The 21,441-nt window shown below is 42.3% G+C and overlaps 1 protein-coding gene across 4 annotated transcripts in view; it reads left to right on the forward strand.

The window, feature by feature from the left end:
• Window positions 1–17,453, forward strand: part of fam135a (family with sequence similarity 135 member A) — a 56,100-nt gene extending 38,647 nt beyond the window's left edge. For all 4 annotated transcript variants that reach the window (XM_083775721.1, XM_083775722.1, XM_083775723.1 and 1 more), the window contains 6 exons: window positions 1–34; window positions 391–488; window positions 1,728–1,879; window positions 3,529–3,639; window positions 4,475–4,588; window positions 15,518–17,453. The exon at window positions 1–34 is cut by the window's left edge and continues 58 nt beyond it. In XM_083775721.1, coding sequence (XP_083631847.1) covers window positions 1–34; window positions 391–488; window positions 1,728–1,879; window positions 3,529–3,639; window positions 4,475–4,588; window positions 15,518–15,723 — 715 coding nt within the window. In that variant the 3' untranslated portion in view covers window positions 15,724–17,453. The remainder of the gene's footprint in view (window positions 35–390; window positions 489–1,727; window positions 1,880–3,528; window positions 3,640–4,474; window positions 4,589–15,517) is intronic.
• The last annotated feature ends 3,988 nt before the right edge of the window (window positions 17,454–21,441 follow it).

The following is a 21,441-nucleotide window of genomic DNA, read 5'->3' on the forward strand; positions in this document are numbered from 1 at the left end:
TCGCATAGACTTCCTCATGTCGGAGAGGAACCAGGTAATGAACTTTGGCCAAACAAATGCCTGCACAGACTCAAAGGAATTCACCCAGTGGAGCAATCCAATAACCTGTATGTTATCCCATTCTGACCTGAGATCAGATTCATACGAGGTTTCCACTGGACACACATTGGTCTGATTGACCCATTCTGACCTGAGATCAGATTCTAGAAAATGTCAGTCGTTCTTCGATTTAAAAAAAATAGCAGACCTACAAGCTCGTAGCGCGCCACTCGCTGGCGCGCTATGAGCTTGTAGATCTGCTATTTTTCAATAGCTAAAGCATAACATGATGCCAACACCAAAATGGGTGCCCGGTCAGAATGGGTTATTCATCTTTAATTTCTTTGACAGAACGACACTTTTGCAGACTTTGAGTCAATGACGGACCGGCTATTGGATGAAATAGTCCAGTACATCCAGATATACAACCTCACAGTGTCAAAGATCAGGTAAGATGTCCTATCCATGTGTGTGTACTAGCACCACCATGTGTGTAACTGTGTATAGTAATAATACTTGCACAACTAAGTGCTGTTATGTGTATATATTGTTACTGTATATATACCCAGTGCAAGCTTCAACCCTGAAATGCCAGTATTACAGTAAATGTCGCCCTCTAGTGGACACGCCCATCTGTCTGTTCAATCAGAATCACTTGCCTCATATTTGTTTCCCCTTCTGGCTGAGAAGGGGACTCCTCTGCCCAGTTGGGCGAGGTTATAATGCCTAAAGACTAAGACCTCACTCACACCTTCGCATCTAGCATACAACATTGTTGGATGCTAGATGTAAACAAAGGGTAAGTGTCATGGCCGCCCTAATGCATTTCCAATGGAAGTCACATGGTTTGACACAACATTTTTGTTGTATGGCTTGCGGCTGTGTTTCGACTGCCCCCCGACCCCTCATACAACAAAGATGTGTCAAACCGTGTGACTCCCATTGGAAATTAATTGCGAGCTTGCATCAGTAAACAAGTCTCCTGCATCAGCCATACAACAATCTGTTGTGCACGTGTGAGTGAAGCCTTACCTCACAGAAAGTATGCCTGAACCTAACCTCCAAATCACGCCCACCTGGAGGAAACGCTCGTAAAAGAGAGTCCAGGCTGAGAAGAGAACCCACTGTCGGTACTGCCATACATACAGCAAACTGAAATGTCCTCTGTGTTCCTTGAGGCGGTTCCAGATGGACCCCGACTAGTTACAGCTCTGTAACTAGTCTATCAGAGTTATGGGGGCCTTTACAGCTCTGTAACTGGTCTATCAGAGTTATGGGGGCCTTTACAGCTCTGTAACTGGTCTATCAGAGTTATGGGGGCCTTTACAGCTCTGTAACTGGTCTATCAGAGTTATGGGGGCCTCTACAGCTCTGTAACTGGTCTATCAGAGTTATGGGGGCCTTTACAGCTCTGTAACTGGTCTATCAGAGTTATGGGGGCCTTTACAGCTCTGTAACTGGTCTATCAGAGTTATGGGGGCCTTTACAGCTCTGTAACTAGTCTTATCAGAGTTATGGGGGCCTTTACAGCTCTGTAACTGGTCTATCAGAGTTATGGGGGCCTTTGCAGCTCTGTAACTGGTCTATCAGAGTTATGGGGGCCTTTACAGCTCTGTAACTGGTCTATCAGAGTTATGGGGGCCTTTGAAATGAAAAACAGTTTGTACGTCTGGTATGTCCTCCTGCAGTTTTGTGGGTCACTCCCTGGGGAACCTCATAGTCCGATCGGTGCTGACCAGACCCAGATTCAAGTGTTACCTGAGTAGACTGCACACCTTCCTGTCCCTCTCTGGACCTCATCTGGGCACACTGTACAACAGCTCTGCTCTGGTCAACACTGGTAAGTGTCATGAATTATTAGTGTTGTTGTTGTTGTTGTTGTTGTTATATATTTTGTGCAGTGACCATAATCTCATGCCAGTTTTGTAGTTGGCCGGTTCTGGAGAACCACTCATCTGATCGAATTCCTTGGATGCTAGAGGCAATACACCCGCAGGGTAGATTTTTTGACAGCAATGTTTGATTTAGTTTTTGTCATACTCTGTCATATTTTAGTCATAAAGTAGTTCAATCAATCAATCAATCTTTATTTATATAGCACATTTGTCAGGCAGCGAGTGCAGTTCAAAGTGCTTTACAGTAAGAGCAAAAAAAATAATAATAATAATGGTAATAATAATATATATATATATATATATATATATATACATATACATATATGCATAAATATAACAAAAGAGCGACAAAAAACAAAGCAAGGAAGCATCAACTACATAGTAATAACAAACAGAAAAAAGAAAAAAAAACAATAATAAAAAGGAGAGACTAAAAACAGGAAAAGGACATGTAATGATCTAGGAGGTAAAAGCAATGCTAAAAAGGTATGTTTTAAGATTTCGTTTAAAAATGTCCACAGATTCAGAGAACCGTAGATCCCTTGGCAGGCTGTTCCACAGCACAGGGGCATAGTAGCTAAAGGCGGCTTCGCCATATATATCTTTTTGTTTTTGGGGTCTCTGGTATCTCTAGGAGACCAGCACTGGATGATCTAAGTGGTCTGCCTGGCCTCTGTTGTAGTTGTAGTCTACTTTTTAGATTTTTACATCAAAAATGTGTTTTGGCCGGCCTCGATGTCGTCGTAATGCCTGATTCATACACTTTGGTTGCACGCTGAGAACAACCAATCTACAAGCTCACACAACGTGTCGCAGTGTGACGCCTTGTGCATTTGTAGATCTTTTATTTTTTACACCCGACTGCAAACCAAACATAAAATGACTTGTCTCTTACGTAGTTCTACTGGATCTGTTCACCACTCGTTTCTCCCTAACATTTTAGTCTAGTTTTTTTATCTGTAGGCGAAATAGTCCAATTCTATTTTTGTCTTAGTTTTAGTCAATGTAGCTTAGTTTTTATTTCGTTTTCGTCAGTGGAAAAAAGGCAGTCGACGAACATTCTTCGTCATAGTTTTCATCAACAAAATCAACACTGTACACTGAAGTTAACCCATTCTGACCGGGCACCCATTTTGGTGTCGGCATCATGTTATGCTTTAGCTATTGAAAAATAGCAGATCTACAAGCTCGTATCGCGCCACTCGGTGGCGCGATATGAGCTTGTAGATCTGCTATTTTTTTTTAAATCGAAGACACTTGCTATTTTTCGAAAAATCGAAGACACTTTTAGAATCTGATCTCAGGTCAGAATGGGTTCATAATGAAACTGTCAGGATGTAATAGACATTTTTAGAATCTGATCTCAGGTCAGAATGGGTTAATCAGATGAGCGGTTAGCAAGATACACACGTTTGTCATACAGTACATGCCCACTGCGAGTGTTCCAGGCCGGTTCCATTAGACCAGGAGAGACAGAGTGGATGACGGCAGCGTTTGATGATTTAAATCCAACCTTGATGAATAATGGTTGTTGTTTTTTTTGTTCCCAGGCCTGTGGTTCATGCATAATTGTTGTTGTTTTTGTTGTTCCCAGGCCTGTGGTTCATGCAGAAGTGGAAGAAATCCGGGTCACTCCTACAGCTGACGTGCCGGGACCACTCTGATCCTCGCCAAACCTTCCTCTACAAACTCAGCAAGAAATCTGGTCCGTCTTTTTTTCTAACTAATTAACAGATTCTGTACATAGGACGTCTGAGAACGTCATAAGGACCCCGAAATATTAGTACTATTGACGTGTGAGGACGTCCTAGCGACGTCCCAGCGACGCGGGGCGAGATAAGAATATTCAGAATTTTTCCTATTTTTTTTTTTGGCATTTCGCTTTTCGCTTGCCGTATGCTAACGCTCAGTGCAACTATTAGCTTGTCATTGACTCCCATGTTAGCGCGGCGGAAAGAATGACTCGTATCTCCTAATCCAAGGTGCTCTCCGCGGTGATGAATGGATCGATATGCTGGCGCTTCATTTCTGCTCCTCATCCGTCTCTCCCGCAAAATATGAACGCTTTAGGCCCAGGCCATAGCGTAACGGTCTGGGCACCGGACTGGTGATCCAGTCGCGGTGTGCCGCGGGTTCGACTCCCGGACCCGACACGGCCTTTACCGCATGTCATCCCCCCATCTCTCTCCCGTTTCCTGTCAGCCTACTTTCTATCCCTTAAAAAATCAATAAAGGCGTAAGCCGCAAAAAAATATCTTAAAAAAAAAAAAAAAAAAAAAATATGAACGCTTTTTGGAGCGTAAAACAATATATTAAGATGATCGGGGATGTGAGGTCCCTTTGTAAAGTCAACTTTTTTAGGCAAGTGTTTCCTGTTTCATGGCTTTCAAAGTAAAAGCGATCACGCCGATCAGACAACTCTGGCACTCTATAGCCTTTATTTTGAAGGCACTTCCTGTACTAAATGTGTTAATGGACACGCATCATGTGCAAAAGTCGGTTGAACTGTTAATATGTATGTTTTCTGTTTTTTTTTTAAGGTCTGCAATTTTTCAAGAACGTGGTGCTGGTGGGTTCGCTGCAGGACCGCTACGTCCCCTATCACTCAGCCCGCATCGAAATGTGCAAAACGGCATTAAAAGACAAACAGTCAGGTGAGTTTAGGCTAGAGTGGAGATTCCTCAGATGACAAACTGAATTATATTTATTACTTGTATTCAGTGGTGTAAATGGTGTTTTTTTTTGCCCACCACGTAATCCTAGACCACTGGGTACTGGTGCGTCTTGGAAAGTCTGGTTTTTTTGCGAGGTTACGTGTGTCTTCTCTTGAATCTAGGGGGAAGCGCTCTAGCGTGCTGCGTGCATGCACGTGCACTGTTCTGTTTCGTACCTGCGCGTGCACGTCACTTTTTTTTTTTTTTTAGTACCACGCCGTGGTGCTGCGTTCTACGAGCATGACGCCACTGCTGTAATATAGCTACAAAAAGAGAACATGTGGTGTTTTCCTACTGTTTTAGCCTATTAACCACTATTGGCATGCAGGGTCAGATCAACATGGAATGAATTATGTACTGGCCATATATGGAGCGTGTCTTGAGTGTACAGGGTTTGATGAGGTCAGATATGGAATGACAGAACAGGAAGGACAGGTGGGGAAGGATAAACATATGGAATGTCAAAACAGGTCAACTCCATATATGGAGATCTAAGGGTTTGAGATTTGAAATCAGATATAGAGTTGCTTATGCGTCGCATAATGCCACACATTGTGTAACTTTCATGTAATGAAATGGTGTAGCGTGACATATCTGATATTTTGGATATCGTGATATGGCCCAAGTGTTGTCTTTACCTAGTTTAAGGCCTAAACCACACCAATGCAACTATAGTCGCAACTCCTTGCAACAAAACAGTCACACCAATGCAACTCCTTGCTACCGCCATTGGGGATAATGGCGGTTGAATTTTTGGTTGTGGTTTGGGCCTTAACACTAGGAAGTCTGAGCAGCCGTTCTGACCGAATTTGAGATTTCAATGTTTATTTTCTCAGCCCATGGAGTCCAGAGAAAGTTCCCCTTTCATGACTTTGTCTAAATATTCGATTGAAATCATCTCTGTTTTTTTCCCCATTTGAAACTTTTTCTAAATATGATTTTAGGCATATATCTCTTACTCAGTCTGACTATATCGGCCCATTCGACCGCTCTCCCCCTTTATCCCCCCACCCCCGCACCACTCGTTCACACCTCTTCAGCTGGAGACGTCATTGTTGCCTACACGCACTCACTTTTATTTTTATTTTCTTCCCTCTCTTATGAATACATTATTATACACCCAATGAAAATGTACACTTCACGGATTATATAGGCCATTTGGAATTAGAACAATCGGTAGAAAATTGGCCGAGAATAGCACAATAGCACATTAATTATTGCCTAAATGTAGGCTACGGACTTTTCTGAAAATGGTTAATCTGCAAGCTGCCCGACATTTCAACTTGATATGTTTCGTAGAGAGGGCATAGGCCTACACAAGCCAGAATTCCGTAGTTTACATGGTATTTTGAATTTTTTAAAATGAGCAAAAAATAAGCGAGTTATGTAAAGAGGGGTGGAGGGGAAAAGGCGATTATTTGGCACAATCAATCAAATATATATTAATTACATCGCGTAGCCTATAATGTTTCCCCCTCTATATAAAAATGACAATATATAACTCTAATGTCGTATTTCGTCATGTATGTGAACTATAGGCTGCTTGAAATACTGTTGGTCAAAGTAACTAGTTGGGCAGGCTAAATATAATAGTAGGCTATAAGCCCGTTTTCAGCTAAATGCGGAAATGTCCAGGCTAAAAAACTTATCGAACGGGAGTCGTGTTAATATTTATTTACTCGTCATTGTCATGTTCACTCCAAATAAGCAAGTATTATGTAATAAATAAATTAATTTCGTGGCTTTTTGTTCTCTTTTCTCCAGGCGCATACCCGCATCGAGATGAGCTCTGCGACAGCCGTGCTGTGCTGTTTTCAATTAAATTACTTGCAGTATAATATTAATAAATACTACATCCTATATACATTGCTTGTCTGTCTAATCATTCAAATGTTTTTCTATATGCATATTGCATAGTTTATGTAAGCCTGAATTAAAGTCTGATTACGGAGGCTTTTTCCCCCGTCTCTCTCACAAACAACGAAGCCTATAAATATTGTCACCTTTATGCAAGTTCGTTTGATATTGTTTAATTCGATAACGATAGCGAATATGCAGCTATCCGTATAGGTGCCCTTTGTGTCAGTGTGCGCCTGCCCAACCCCTGGCCTCTGTAGAACCTGAATCCCCCCCCCCACCTCATTTCCCCTCACTGTATTTTACATTCCTGCTGTTGTCACCACGCGGTAAATAATGAATACTTTGTGTTAATTCAACCATGTTTATTTTTTCTTATTGTTCACAATATCAGAAAGCATGAAAGAAAGTAAATATAAAGCGAAATAAAATCAGGGAAAACACAAATCCAGTTTCTGTTGCTATACTTAGAGACACTTGACACATGTCATTGTAATTGTTCCCGTACATGTGCCACATGCCCGTTTGCCACATTTGTGGCAGCTGGATAGCGTCTTGTTTCCACATCTGTCAAGCTGACACTGCCGTCGCTTCTTGGGCGTGTCTGGTGTCTGTGGACCATCCTGTCTCCTCTTGGCAGTTTGCTGGTTCTGTGGTGTGGTAGGCAGCGGCTGCAGTGCGCTGCGCTGCTGGCGCCGAGGGGTGCGTGGTGGCATGACTGAGTCCTTTTCACCCATGTGTTCCTCGCGGAGCTGTAGTGCCAAGTCCTGTAGGAACTCTCTCCTGGTGAGCTGCGGTTTGTTCAAGCACTGTTTGTACAACACATAGGCATTGATGGCAGCCAGGTCCAGAATGTTGTAAAAGACAGCCATTGGCCAACGCCTGGTGCCAAGTCTGACGCTGTAGTTTCGTGCCATCTGATCCAAAATGTCCACTCCCCATTTCGTGTCATTATAGTCCGTTACAGACTCTGGTTTCGCTTTGGGGTCTTTACCAATCACGATCGAACGGTGCATGGTGCTTAGAATGCAAACGTTTTTGTTTGCTTTGCTTTGGTAAATCGTCAGTGTGGCACCATCACTTGTCATCAGTTGTGTGTGGAACAGCTGTTCTTTTCCACGTGCGGATGGAGGCAACTCTCGCCTCTGTCTGTTCACAGTTCCAAGTATCGTTGTGTTGTTTGCTAGGAGAGACTGCCCCAACTTCATCGAAGTGAAAAAGTTATCCATTGTGATGTTTCTGCAATGTTTAACCCTGGAATTTTAACTCATGTTCTGTTCTTTAGCCACATAGAAGTGTCTATTTGTATGTCTCTAAATGTTGTGATGAATTGAACAATGTGGACCCTGTTGTAAACAAGTGTAATGCTTAATTGGGTTAATATAGTATGTTTTTGAACGAATATTTGGGCCTACAGTTTTGTGTGTGTGTGTGTTTCTGGCCAGTGTTGCCACATCTGCTGTTTATAAGCGATTTTGGGATTATCTTTGTAGATTGAAATGTTTGAGAACCACTGCTCTAAAACAATATTAGACAAAGTTTGAGTGGGCTATATTACTACAGAATTCCAATGCATTGACAGAGAGGGCGTGGTGATTGCGCGGTAATTGCTGTTGTCACCACGCCCTCTCTGTCAATGCATTGGAATTCTGTATATAGCCCACTCACAATGTGACACATTGTGACAACAGTCACAACAATCCCAAAATCGCTTATAAACAGCAGATGTGGCAACACTGGCCAGAAACCCCATTTCCCCTCACTGTATTTTTTTTAACGTTTGTCTATTGGTATGTCTCTAAATGTTTTGATGAATTGAACAATGTGGACCCTGTTGTAAACAAGTGTAATGCTTCATTGGGTTAATATAGTATGTTTTTGAACGAATATTTGGGCCTAAGCAGTTTTTTGTGTGTGTGTGTGACCAGTGTTAGTCGACTCGGAATTGCAGCCATCCGTAGGTGCCCTTTGTGTCAGTGTGCGCCTGCCCAACCCCCCCAACCCCTGATGTGTGGCACCTATACGGATGGCTGCAATTCGAAGTGGCCTCTGTAAAACCTGAATCCCCCCCCCCCACCCCATTTCCCGAGTCGACGAGCAACACTGGTCACACACACACACAAAAAACTGCTTAGGCCCAAATATTCGTTCAAAAACATACTATATTAACCCAATGAAGCATTACACTTGTTTACAACAGGGTCCACATTGTTCAATTCATCAAAACATTTAGAGACATACCAATAGACAAATAGGGAAATATATATATATATATATATATATATATATAGCTTGTCCCATGTAGGCCTAAATGTAGGCCCCCCCCCCACCCCATTTCCCCTCACTGTATATGTATCTTTTCCCTTTTTGAATCCACGACGAGTTGAGCAGTTTTTTGTGTATGTTTGACCCCGACATGTTGGAAAACGTCAAAGACTGCACAGTGAAGTTTGCTGCAATAACGGACATTTGGAATCAGTTCACAGATAACTGCATATCTTGCTACCGCGTGGTGACAACAGCAGGAATGTGTGGTGCATATATATGTGCATGACACCAATTCTCAACTTCTCAGACAATATTTATAGGCTTCGTTGTTTGTGAGACGGGGAAAAAGCCTCCGTAATCAGACTTTAATTCAGGCTTACATAAACTATGCAATATGCATGCAGAAAAACATTTGAATGATTAGACAGACAAACAATATATATAGGATGTAGTATTTACAGAGCATATTTATTTTAATGATCAATCAGTCGTATTCCGCAGAGGAACTAACGTGATAAACTTTCAAGTTATTATTTATTATATATATCATTTTTATACACATTAAAGCATTAGCTTTTTGCCAATTATTTGGGGGCCCACTTGGAATATCCTTAGTGGGCCCCGGACCACAGGTTGAAAATCACTGCTCTAAAGCAGTGGTTCCCAAAGTGGGGTCCGGGGACCCCCAGGGGGTCTGTAACTCTGAGAGTGTACATTTGGTTCCATTTGTACACTCTGAGTTTAATTAACATTGATTTTACAATATAAATTGGGGTCGCAGAAACTAGCCTATCTACAAATGGCAATCGCATACAGTACATTTTATTTTGTTTAGTTTATCTACTAAATCTTTTATTTTAAATGTGGACTCTGCCTTATTGTAGGGTCCCCTATTGTAACTAATCTAACTGATTCCAAATGTCCGTTATTGCAGCAAACTTGTCTGTTTCTTTGCGTGCTTCTCTGGTGTCCTTGTCGTCAAATCGCAGGTATCGCATTATGGATTTGAAACGGTCACGAGACATTGTTTCTCTCACCGTCTCATTCCCCCATGCCCCTTTCGCCCACAGTTGATTCAATGGATAACCAGATGTCGACATCGCACGAATGAAAAACACGCTGATGAATGCTTTCAGTTCAGTAACAGACAGATCCCATTCTTGATTCTGTCCATCACTGCGGGCAAACTTCACTGTGCAGTCTTTGACGTTTTCCAACATGTCGGGGTCAAACATACACAAAAAACTGCTCAACTCGTCGTGGATTCTGACTTTGGCAAAAGCAGTAGGACCTGGCCTGGCATTTCCCCTCACTGTATATGTATCTTTATTCTTTTCCCTTTTTGCTTCCTATATGAATTCCTGTTCTACTGGCTGGTAGCCTATGTCTTGTATAGGGCCTTGTATATCTTTTTATTTTAAGCATGCCGCCGCATTCTGTCAGAGCAGAGACATATTTATTTAAAATAATCCTGTCTCGCACGGCCTATATAGAGCCAATGAACGGAGCACATTCCCTCAGCATGTATTATTATTAACGAAAAACATAAATACTAGCCTACTATTTTATTGGTCTAGTTCAGTTGATTTAAACAAAAGTAATACATTCAGTATAGGCCTGGTTTTGATATAATGATGCGCTATAACAGAACAGGAATTCATCATATAGGAAGCAAAAAGGGAAAAGATACATATACAGTGAGGGGAAATGGGGTGGGGGGGGGGCCTACATTTAGGCCTACATGGGACAAGCTATATATATATATATATATATATATATATTTCCCTATTTGTCTATTGGTATGTCTCTAAATGTTTTGATGAATTGAACAATGTGGACCCTGTTGTAAACAAGTGTAATGCTTCATTGGGTTAATATAGTATGTTTTTGAACGAATATTTGGGCCTAAGCAGTTTTTTGTGTGTGTGTGTGACCAGTGTTGCTCGTCGACTCGGGAAATGGGGTGGGGGGGGGGATTCAGGTTTTACAGAGGCCACTTCGAATTGCAGCCATCCGTATAGGTGCCACACATCAGGGGTTGGGGGGGTTGGGCAGGCGCACACTGACACAAAGGGCACCTACGGATGGCTGCAATTCCGAGTCGACTAACACTGGTCACACACACACACAAAAAACTGCTTAGGCCCAAATATTCGTTCAAAAACATACTATATTAACCCAATGAAGCATTACACTTGTTTACAACAGGGTCCACATTGTTCAATTCATCAAAACATTTAGAGACATACCAATAGACAAACGTTAAAAAAAATACAGTGAGGGGAAATGGGGTTTCTGGCCAGTGTTGCCACATCTGCTGTTTATAAGCGATTTTGGGATTGTTGTGACTGTTGTCACAATGTGTCACATTGTGAGTGGGCTATATACAGAATTCCAATGCATTGACAGAGAGGGCGTGGTGACAACAGCAATTACCGCGCAATCACCACGCCCTCTCTGTCAATGCATTGGAATTCTGTAGTAATATAGCCCACTCAAACTTTGTCTAATATTGTTTTAGAGCAGTGGTTCTCAAACATTTCAATCTACAAAGATAATCCCAAAATCGCTTATAAACAGCAGATGTGGCAACACTGGCCAGAAACACACACACACACAAAACTGTAGGCCCAAATATTCGTTCAAAAACATACTATATTAACCCAATTAAGCATTACACTTGTTTACAACAGGGTCCACATTGTTCAATTCATCACAACATTTAGAGACATACAAATAGACACTTCTATGTGGCTAAAGAACAGAACATGAGTTAAAATTCCAGGGTTAAACATTGCAGAAACATCACAATGGATAACTTTTTCACTTCGATGAAGTTGGGGCAGTCTCTCCTAGCAAACAACACAACGATACTTGGAACTGTGAACAGACAGAGGCGAGAGTTGCCTCCATCCGCACGTGGAAAAGAACAGCTGTTCCACACACAACTGATGACAAGTGATGGTGCCACACTGACGATTTACCAAAGCAAAGCAAACAAAAACGTTTGCATTCTAAGCACCATGCACCGTTCGATCGTGATTGGTAAAGACCCCAAAGCGAAACCAGAGTCTGTAACGGACTATAATGACACGAAATGGGGAGTGGACATTTTGGATCAGATGGCACGAAACTACAGCGTCAGACTTGGCACCAGGCGTTGGCCAATGGCTGTCTTTTACAACATTCTGGACCTGGCTGCCATCAATGCCTATGTGTTGTACAAACAGTGCTTGAACAAACCGCAGCTCACCAGGAGAGAGTTCCTACAGGACTTGGCACTACAGCTCCGCGAGGAACACATGGGTGAAAAGGACTCAGTCATGCCACCACGCACCCCTCGGCGCCAGCAGCGCAGCGCACTGCAGCCGCTGCCTACCACACCACAGAACCAGCAAACTGCCAAGAGGAGACAGGATGGTCCACAGACACCAGACACGCCCAAGAAGCGACGGCAGTGTCAGCTTGACAGATGTGGAAACAAGACGCTATCCAGCTGCCACAAATGTGGCAAACGGGCATGTGGCACATGTACGGGAACAATTACAATGACATGTGTCAAGTGTCTCTAAGTATAGCAACAGAAACTGGATTTGTGTTTTCCCTGATTTTATTTCGCTTTATATTTACTTTCTTTCATGCTTTCTGATATTGTGAACAATAAGAAAAAATAAACATGGTTGAATTAACACAAAGTATTCATTATTTACCGCGTGGTGACAACAGCAGGAATGTAAAATACAGTGAGGGGAAATGAGGTGGGGGGGGGGATTCAGGTTCTACAGAGGCCAGGGGTTGGGCAGGCGCACACTGACACAAAGGGCACCTATACGGATAGCTGCATATTCGCTATCGTTATCGAATTAAACAATATCAAACGAACTTGCATAAAGGTGACAATATTTATAGGCTTCGTTGTTTGTGAGAGAGACGGGGGAAAAAGCCTCAGTAATCAGACTTTAATTCAGGCTTACATAAACTATGCAATATGCATATAGAAAAACATTTGAATGATTAGACAGACAAGCAATGTATATAGGATGTAGTATTTATTAATATTATACTGCAAGTAATTTAATTGAAAACAGCACAGCACGGCTGTCGCAGAGCTCATCTCGATGCGGGTATGCGCCTGGAGAAAAGAGAACAAAAAGCCACGAAATTAATTTATTTATTACATAATACTTGCTTATTTGGAGTGAACATGACAATGACGAGTAAATAAATATTAACACGACTCCCGTTCGATAAGTTTTTTAGCCTGGACATTTCCGCATTTAGCTGAAAACGGGCTTATAGCCTACTATTATATTTAGCCTGCCCAACTAGTTACTTTGACCAACAGTATTTCAAGCAGCCTATAGTTCACATACATGACGAAATACGACATTAGAGTTATATATTGTCATTTTTATATAGAGGGGGAAACATTATAGGCTACGCGATGTAATTAATATATATTTGATTGATTGTGCCAAATAATCGCCTTTTCCCCTCCACCCCTCTTTACATAACTCGCTTATTTTTTGCTCATTTTAAAAAATTCAAAATACCATGTAAACTACGGAATTCTGGCTTGTGTAGGCCTATGCCCTCTCTACGAAACATATCAAGTTGAAATGTCGGGCAGCTTGCAGATTAACCATTTTCAGAAAAGTCCGTAGCCTACATTTAGGCAATAATTAATGTGCTATTGTGCTATTCTCGGCCAATTTTCTACCGATTGTTCTAATTCCAAATGGCCTATATAATCCGTGAAGTGTACATTTTCATTGGGTGTATAATAATGTATTCATAAGAGAGGGAAGAAAAAATAAATAAAAGTGAGTGCGTGTAGGCAACAATGACTTCTCCAGCTGAAGAGGTGTGAACGAGTGGTGCGGGGGTGGGGGGATAAAGGGGGAGAGCGGTCGAATGGGCCGATATAGTCAGACTGAGTAGGAGTGATTTTTTTTCAGCCTTCCTAGTGTTAATTAAGCCCTATTTTATATTTTCAAAAGAAAAAGAAGAATTCAAATAGCTTAATCAGATGATCTACAAGCTGTTATTTAAAAAACAATTAAAGTATATCGCCACAATATCATCACACTATCAATATCGTGGTATTTGCTTAACAGATGCCAATTTAGATTTAGGCCCTCATTTATCAACCGTGCGTACGCCAAAAAATGGGTGCATGCCGAAATTACCGACATTTTCGGCATTTACCATTTCCGCCAAAGCTTGAAATTGAACTTGACAAAGTTCAAAACTCAAGTCTGGTCGGGAGCTGTCGTACGCTTTGCCCTCACCTGTTTTTCTGTCGTAGAACAGCGGAGCAGCATTGTTTGACCAGCTGAGAGGCTGTCACAGGCATCTAAACATATGTTTCCACTCCTAAAATGTATAAAACTAATAATAGCCTACATGTGAAAAAAATATATTTTGTAAAGGCATGTCATATGAAATTGGTAGGATATTACCAAGTGTGCAAGCTTATTAAAATCGCGCAATTAAAAACAATGCTTTAAGTCATTTAAATAGTGTTTTGCATGAGCGCATACCGGTAGCCCCCCGACCCACCCGACCCCCCCTCCTAACTTAATTCCATGACTGGATCGAGAGGCATTTGCAGTGCTGCAGCTTTAGATTTTCTTTTCGCAGATAAGTAAGCCTTGGACCGAGGCTATGCAGCTATAGTCAAGTCTACCACCAACGGCAACTGCAATCTACAGCCATGTCTTTCTCGCGTTACGTCTCGTCCTTTTAACCCATTCTGACCTGAGATCAGATTCTAAAAATGTCTATTACATCCTGACAGTTTCATTATTAACCCATTCTGACCTGAGATCAGATTCTAAAAGTGTCTTCGATTTTTCAAAAATAGCAGACCTACAAGCTCGTATCGCGCCACTCGGTGGCGCGATATGAGCTTGTAGATCTGCTATTTTTCAATAGCTAAAGCATAACATGATGCCAACACCAAAATGGGTGCCCGGTCAGAATGGGTTAATTAAGGATAAACCCGACGCGCTCGAATGCCAATAAATGTGACATATGCTGACAGTGGCAGCGAGGCAGCGCAAAGTGGGGACCGCTTCTTTTTTCTTTTCATATGGAAAATCACAGGTTACCGCCAACTTCACTTCCTAAACTTTAAGCTGCGCAGGGAGGCAATCTAATATACAGTGAGTAATGTCATGAACGTGCATGCAGGTCAGACAGTGACAGAGTGTCGCAGTGACAGAGTGTCGCAAAAACGAGGGCGAAGCTTGATTTCATAGGGCGTGCCAGATAGATTTCAGCCGTCACATGTATTAACGTCGGAACGAAATTAAGGAAGGATCAGCTGTTTGCGATCACTTTATAAATGCCGTGGCGACGTGGGTGTACTACGAAACCTACACTCGCATCTGTGGCCGATTTTACACTCAATTGATAAATGAGGGCCTTAAGGATCATACATAGTCTGGTTTTACGGTGGTGGGGTGACCACCGAACTACAACATGACGTCACGAGCCGCGGTGAAGAGCAAACCACCGCCACCGCTCCAGCCCTTCTCTCTGTTTTTACTCACCACCGCTCAACGTTATTTCAGCTCCGGTGGTCAGCTCACCACCGGAGCGGTGGTCACCTTAACACCGAAAATCCAGACTATGAATAGGCCTTTAGTCTGTATCACCCAGTCCTATTGTCTGACGCGACTGGTACAAAAGCAACCCCCGCTTTCTCTCTTCACGTTGCACTCGTGTGTGCAACGCCAGGTCCCGTATACGCCGAGATGATCGAGAACATCCTGCTGCCCGTGCTCCAGAACAAAGACTGTAACCTGGTGCGCTACGACGTGATCCACGCCCTGCCCAACACGGCCAACTCCCTGATTGGCCGGGCGGCGCACATCGCTGTCCTCGATTCCGAGATCTTCCTGGAGAAGTTCTTCCTGGTGGCGGGCCTTAGGTTCTTTCAATAAGCGGGGCGCGTGGCAAAAAGAAAAACTCAAGTAAAGCCTATTTTATGTCCGGTTGTATGATGCCGAATATAGCAGACCTACAAGCGTGCAACAAGGTATCTTAACGGCTTAAGAATGTGGAGCTATTACCTCACTGCATCTAAACCTGACTGGTTATTGTATCTGTGGGTTATCACTTGTCTATACAGTATATAATTTGCTTCCTCGTGGAAGAAACAACAAAACAGTCAAGTCATTTCCTTTTTATTGGTATATTAGTGAATATGGAGTTCTTCATTTTTATTTTTATACTGCCATTTTTTTCTAAACAATTGTTTGTCGATTTCATATGTTGTGGAAATTGTCCCCCCCCCCCCCCCCTCGTCATAAAGGTATATTATTGTCAGTGTTATTTATTAATGTTGAGGGATAGTTCACCGGCAAAATGTCATTATTTTTTCCTATCGATTACTCACCCCATGGAGAGTTGAATTCATGGATTATCTTTTAGGGTTTTTTATCGTATTCCTGAGCACTTCCATTTAATGACCAGCAGTGGTCCCCTATGGAGACACAAATGAGACTCTTTGAGGAACTACAAAGCAGTCTCTTTGTGTCTCCATAGGGGAACCATGCTGCTGGTCACACTGTTATTGGCGTGACAAAAACACATCCATGAATTTAAGTCTCCATGGGAGGAGTAAGCGATTGTTTTTTTTTTTTTTTTTTTTCTTTTTTGGACTATCCCTTACTTTTGTTTCTCAATCAACATATCCTTTTAAAAGAAAAATACGTTTTGATGCTGAACTGGAACTGTAGCTGCTAAAAATGGGAGATGGGGTTTTCGATGAGCTGGCCCAAGTAAAGTCTGCACATGTCATTGGAGGACAACAACAAAAAAAAAGTTTCCACAAAATAGATAAACACTGCATTGATTTGTACCACACGACTGCATTTTACAAAGATTTTTGTACGGAGAACGTCGGTCATTTGTACAATTTTACTTTTGTATCAACAGATTTTTCCATTGTTTTTTAAAAAGGCACGGACTGCTGTCAAAATAGGGGTATATATACACACACAGTAGTAGTTCAGATTTCATCGCCTTGGCTTTCGGTCTTGATACCAAAAGCCAATGCTGTTTCCCTGCCATCGCAGTGTGTTGTGCACAACCTTTACCCCAGCCTGGTGTTGGGAGAGGAAGGCTCTGCTTCCAGCATGACATTTTATTATCATGGGGTTTTAACTAAGTCGGGGCCATCGTGGATCAAGAAGCACATGGTACATTCTCAAAGTGGGGTGCAAGCCGGGGACCCTCAGGGGTTCCCTCGCAGGGGTTCCAAATGGACCCCTAAAAAGGAGTAGTTCACCCACAAATAATAATGTTTTTTTTTGTGTTCATTCTAAGGCAATATTTTGATGACCAGCAGAGAATCAAAGAGTCCCCTACTGTGTCTCATACCGACCAATGACCCGGTCATCAAACTATTGACTCAGGAATGCGACAAAAACAAGGAGGGCTTTTTTGGGGGTGAACTACTGCTTTTAACAGTCCTCCAACTCCACGGTCTACACAAATTGACCTCTACCTATGGGTCCATTTGGTTCCACTTGCAAGCTCTGAGATATGAGGGTCCTGGAAATAACGGTTTGAGAACCACTGGGCAAGTATTTGTTTGGTGTCTGTCATTTGGGGATTATTTATGTGTTTAAACTGGAAAGTATTATTTTGAATTAAAAAAAGGTATCATTTCCTGACACTACCATTAAATATGCATTATTATTACGGTGTTTGTGATGGTTTTTTTTTAATCCCTTTTAGTTTGCAGCCTATAGTTTCAAAATGTACTGTCATTTAGTGTACTGTTGTTGCATTAACTTTTTTGTTATCACAGCAATGGTTCTACATTCATGCAGGGCGGTGGATGTCATATCTTTTTGTTGTCGCATTCCTATAAGCCAATAATTCGATGACCAGCGGAGACTCCTACTGACCAGTCATCAAATTATTGGTTTAGGATTGTGACAAACAAAGCTTCATGGGGTCTGTAATTGATAGAAAATAAGCATTGACAAAAAAATGACTTGCTATCTCACACCCCATGAAGCCTTGAATTGGTGGATTTTGCTGAGCCCATAATTTGATAACCAGCAGGCAGCAGTGGGTTCCCTATGGAGACACAAAGACTCTCCTTTGTGTCTCCATAGGGGACCACTGCTGGTCATCAAACTATTGGCTCAGGAATGCGACCAAAACGAAAAACCCATGAATCCAAGCCTTCATGGGTTGTGTAATTGATAGAAAATAACGGTCCGAGCTTGAGGAAGAGCCTTGTTGTGGCTCGAAAAACGTTACTAAAAGTAGTGCATTTGGATTTGAGCAGCAATACTGGTGTGCAGATTTTTAAGTGGTGCAAACCACTTCTACATCCAGCTTACAATGTCCGTGTGCCTGTTTGTGTGTGTGTGTGTGTGTGTGTGTGTGTGTGTGTGTGTGCCCCTGTGAGAGCATGAGTGGTGTGCGCATGCGTGAAATTGAGAAGTATGTGACATGGCTGCCACCTGCTGGACGCAAACGATACAGAGAATGCCATGGAAGAGGGAAACAAAATCATAAACACACACACACACACACACACACTTCCAGACGAGAGGCCCCCTTCCCTGCGATACAAATTGGAACGATACAGAGAACCAATAGACGGGAGTTGCACCACTTGGTTCACACTAGTGTGATTTTTATTCTATGCACTGTTTAGTGTTTAACTTTTATTTTTTTTATACAGCAGCCAGCTTGGTTGGTCTGACTGGACGTCTGGTACTCTGGGCGTGCCTCTTCTATCTGTTTATCGGCTTCTCTCAGACTCTCTGAGATTGATAGAAAATAAGATAACTAAGTCAGGGACAACTTGCAAGTAGGCTATTTACCCAAAGTATGTGCATATCCGAGATGCTTCAACCAACAGAAGACCAGATCAACGGTGGTATTTCACAAACTGCCTTGTGGAGATCCTGCACTTATGCGGTTGTGGCTGGCCGCTATGAACATGAACGACGTGGGGTCGCCGGCAGTGAGGAACTGCTTAATTTCACGGGATCTGCGCGTGTGTGGAGACCACTTTTCTCCCGACGACTACCGTACGATCCCGTCCAGAGGACACCGGAGATCAAAGCTTCTGAAGTCGTTCGCTGTTCCGTTGACCTTTGTCGTCCCCGGAAGTGTGCCACATCACTGCACGGCGGTAAGTTGGAGTAGTGTTTTTCAGGATACAGTTTGGGCACTTAGATGTACAATTGGCTATTTTGTTCAAAATATTGAAGTACTATTAAGCGTGCACGCAGTTGCTGCTCCCGGGGACCCCCTGTAACCTCCCAAAGGGACCCCTGGCCCGGGGACCCCCTGTAACCTCCCAAGGGACCCCTGGCCCGGGGACCCCCTGTAACCTCCCAAGGGACCCCTGGCCCGGGGGTCCCCGGACAACACTTTAATTTAAGATTAGAACCACTGAAATAGGCTATCAATAAAAACCTGTGTGGCGTGCTGAGGGCGCTGCAGCCCCACCTGGTGGTGGTGTTGGGGAGGAATCTTCTTTTTTGATGGGTTAGATCAGGGGTCGGCAACACAAGATGTTGAATGAGCCATTTTCGACCAAAAGAAATAATTCAAAATATACCTGGAGCCGCAAAAAAAATTAAGCCTTAAAATGCTTATATAATGAAGACAACAGGGCTGCAAGTGGATATTAGCCTATCTAGCAAAATAAAAAGTGCGCTATGGTTTAACTTTCATTACATTATTATGCCATGTTTTTTGCATTGACAAAATTATAGAAATTCAATAAAGAAATAAGCTTTTTGTTGTTGTCATTTTTATTTGGGGGATTCTCTTACTACCAAACACAAGACGGTAGTAACTTTTAAAGTGCAATGCAGGTTGTATTTGAAATGTACTGTAATTCTGCAAACAGTTAATATTAATCAATTAAACTGTAATTCCTGAGTCCCCATGTATAGTGCATGCAAAATTAATTAAATAAAACGCAGCCTGCAAGGATACAATTAAATAAAACACAGCAGCATAATAGCCTTTAAAAAAGCCAAATAAAACTGGTTAGATGTTGAAAAAGGTGTTTGGGTCTGACTCTGTAGTTTAGGGAGTAGGAACCTTTGTAACAGGTACTGCGTAACACAGGAACCTATTGAAGGTTGCACCTCTATTCAAATGTTGAGCTGTAACTAGAGCGCGTTACAAACTCATTTAATAAACTATTACCCTGTGTAACGGACCCCGGAATGAAATGGACGAAAGGCTTTTATTTTGAAAGGCTATGTGGGCAAACGGGAAGCTTGCTCACTCACCAGAGTCATACTGACTGATGAAGACAGCCCAGCATCAGTCAGACAGAAAATGTTTGTTCCTCATGTGCTCCAAACCATGATCATTGAAAGCTAAGCCTAACCTCACCAACAGGATGAAATGGAACACCAAAAGGATCAAGTGAGTGCAGACAAATGAAACAACAAATGAAATGGAAATGGAACTGCCAGATTTGATTATTGATTTATTGGTTTTAGTGACTTTCCTGGAGAATGACGTGGTCGAGTGACATCATGATATTGGGACACCTGGTAACAAGTTAGCCGCAATTTGCAACTCTAGATTTTTGAGTGGTGCAACCACTCCTACAACCAGGAATGTCCGTGTGTATCAGTCAAGAGCACGAGTGGTGTGCGCATGCGTGAAATTAGAACACGGGGTAATGCTGCGTGCGTGCAGAGAGAGAAACAGAGAGAGAGAGAGAGGGGGGAATTGCACCACTCGGTTCACACAGGTGTGATTTTTTTACAATGGGTTGAATCTAGAGTTGCAACAAGCTCCATCCACTTCCTATTCATCTTTTTTGGTTTGTGATCTGCTTGTCTTAAATGACGTTAAACTCACCAACATTGCAGCTGCAGTCCAAGCTTGAATTATCCTCTTTCAATCTGCTGAGCTTGTTTTTCATAAAAATCCCCCGTAGACATATTATGAGCTACTTTCTGTCCAAAATATTCCAAGAGTGACATTTCCGAGCCGCCATTTTGTATTTTTGCAACGTGCCGTAAAACAAGACGTGAGGGGGAGCGCTTGTAGAATCTTACATGCGCAGGTAAGACACACAAAGAAGAGGCCGACGCAGTGCGACGCCCCGTCACACACAGCCTTCTATTAAACAAGCGCTCCCCCTCACGTCTTGTTTTACGGCACGTTGCAAAAATACAAAATGGCGGCTCGGAAATGTCACTCTTGGAATATTTTGGACAGAAAGTAGCTCATAACATGTCTACGGGGGATTTTTATAAAAAACAAGCTCGGCAGATTGAAAGAGGATAATTCAAGCTTGGACTGCAGCTGCAATGGTGGTGAGTTTAACGTCATTTAAGACAAGCAGATCACAAACCAAAAATGATTAATAGGAAGTGGATGGAGCTTGTTGCAACTCTAGATTCAACCCATTGTAAAAAAAATCTAGAGTTGCAAATTGCGGCTAGTAACAAGTTAGCACCTAGCTGGAGATGGAACAAGGTTAATGTCAATTTTTATGGTTATTGGTTTGTGTCATATTGTTGTGGGATTTTGTTTAGTTGGTATTTTGCTCATGTGGTATTATGGTTTGATATGTACCTTTTATTGGTTTGTTTATATGGTTTGATATGTACCTTTTTACTGGTTATTTGTAAACGTATTTGTTTATATGA

This window comes from Protomyctophum parallelum, assembly GCF_964188405.1.
Source record: "Protomyctophum parallelum genome assembly, chromosome: 10".
NCBI classification, from domain to species: Eukaryota; Metazoa; Chordata; class Actinopteri; order Myctophiformes; family Myctophidae; genus Protomyctophum; species Protomyctophum parallelum.